Below are 1,731 nucleotides of genomic sequence, written 5' to 3'. Positions count from 1 at the left end.
AAGCTATGGGAGGGGGCAGGGCAGAGCAGGGTGGGGGTGGGGGGGAAAGAACTGAGGGACCCTGGGAGGGGGGTCAGCGGGGGTGGGCCAGGACAGCGCCTCCGGGGGGGGCGGGCCCCGTCGGTGGGCGGGGCTTCAGCGCCCCCACCTCTCGATGAGCAGGGCCTGCCGGGACGGCGGGATCTGGAAGACCAGCTGGTGCAGCAGCTTGGGCGGCGTGTGCAGCAGGCGCTCGAGCATGTGGAACGTGCGGTAGTGGTCCATGGTGTCGCTCTGCAGCACGCCCGCCGTGGCCCCCGTCTGCTCCAGGATGCCCGAGCGCACCCGCAGCCCGACGGCATCGTTCACTGAGGAGGAGAGGGGGCCGTGGGGACGGGCGGAGGGGCGCCCCGCCCCCACCCCCGCCCCCGCCCCCCCCCCCCCCCGCCCCCCCCCCCCCCCCGGGGGGGGGGGCTCCCAGCGCTCCCCTGCCCGCACCCGAGTATCCGTCCAGCCAGAGCCGGTACACATCCTCGTCGATGAGGGTCGTGTTCCCCACGAAGATGTCCAGCTCGTTGGTCATGACGGAGCTGGGCGTCCGGACCCAGTGGACCGGACCGGACCGGCCCCGGAGCAGCCACCGCTTCCGGGTGCAGCCGGACCTCCGCTCCCGAACCCGCGGTGAACTACGGACCACTTCCGGTGCGGAGGGGCGGGGGCTGGGGGCCTCGGGGAGGGACCGAAGCGCTGGTCCCGCCCCATTCCCTCCTTGGTCCCGCCCCGTCCTGAGAGCGGTCCGCAGCCCCGCGGCGCGGGAGGAAGGGGAAACCCAGGGCCGGGGGAATTCCCCGCCCCCTCCGCAGCTCGTCGTCGCCGTCCTCCTTCCCCACCCCCCCAGCTCTCCCCTTTACCAGTATCCCCTCCCCCAGATTCTCCAGCTCCTTCTCCTTCCCCACCCCCCCAGCCCACAGCTCCGCATTTCATACTGCTCTCCCCTTTACCAGTATCCCCTCCCCCAGATTCTCCAGCTCCTTCTCCTTCCCCACCCCCCCAGCTCTCCCCTTTACCAGTATCCCCTCCCCCAGATTCTCCAGCTCCTTCTCCTTCCCCACCCCCCCAGCCCACAGCTCCGCATTTCATACTGCTCTCCCCTTTACCAGTATCCCCTCCCCCAGATTCTCCAGCTCCTTCTCCTTTCCCACCCCCAACCCCCAGCTCCCCATTTCATATCCCCCTTCTCTTTACCAGTGTCCCCCTCCCCTTTTCCAAAGCTCGTCCTCTTTCCCTATCCCCCACCCCAGTTCTCCATTCCAAATTCCCTCCCCTTTATCGGTCTCCCCCTGCCCCTTTCCCCATCTCCCCATCCCTCCTCCTCCCCACGTCGCCCTTATTAAATCAGTAAATCAATTTAAAAAAAAAATGTTTATTGAGCAAAATGTATCAAGCACCGACTGACACGCTGGGAACCTCAGATACAAAGACAAACGTGGAAACAGCCCCTGCCCTCCGGGAGTTTCTTTTTTCTTGGGAAAACTATACATGCCCATAGAAGTAGATAGAAAATCTATACAACGTTATCAGAAGAGAATGGGGGGAGGCTCCGAGAAGACCTCAGGGGGGAGGTGATGGGCCAGGTGAGGTTTTAAAGACTCTGGGGATTTTAAGGGGTGGAGTTGAGGAGGAAGGGCATTCCAGGAGCCGGGAGTGGGGTGAGGGGAAATCCTCCGTAATGGCACGGAGCCAGCAAGTAGG

General features: G+C 64.7%; 1 protein-coding gene across 1 annotated transcript in view; it reads right to left on the bottom strand.

The window, feature by feature from the left end:
• The window catches only part of FIBP (FGF1 intracellular binding protein), a 5,983-nt gene extending 5,319 nt beyond the window's left edge, over window positions 1–664 (bottom strand). Inside the window, exons 1-2 of the mRNA XM_027856252.1 lie at window positions 478–664; window positions 149–347 (exon numbers count right to left, since the gene is read on the bottom strand). Coding sequence (XP_027712053.1) covers window positions 149–347; window positions 478–562 — 284 coding nt within the window. The 5' untranslated portion in view covers window positions 563–664. The remainder of the gene's footprint in view (window positions 1–148; window positions 348–477) is intronic.
• Between the last annotated feature and the right edge of the window lie 1,067 nt (window positions 665–1,731).

Source organism: Vombatus ursinus, unplaced genomic scaffold, assembly GCF_900497805.2.
Source record: "Vombatus ursinus unplaced genomic scaffold, bare-nosed wombat genome assembly UNPS02011369.1, whole genome shotgun sequence".
NCBI classification, from domain to species: domain Eukaryota; kingdom Metazoa; phylum Chordata; class Mammalia; order Diprotodontia; family Vombatidae; genus Vombatus; species Vombatus ursinus.
This window is presented reverse-complemented; position numbering and strand designations above follow the sequence as displayed.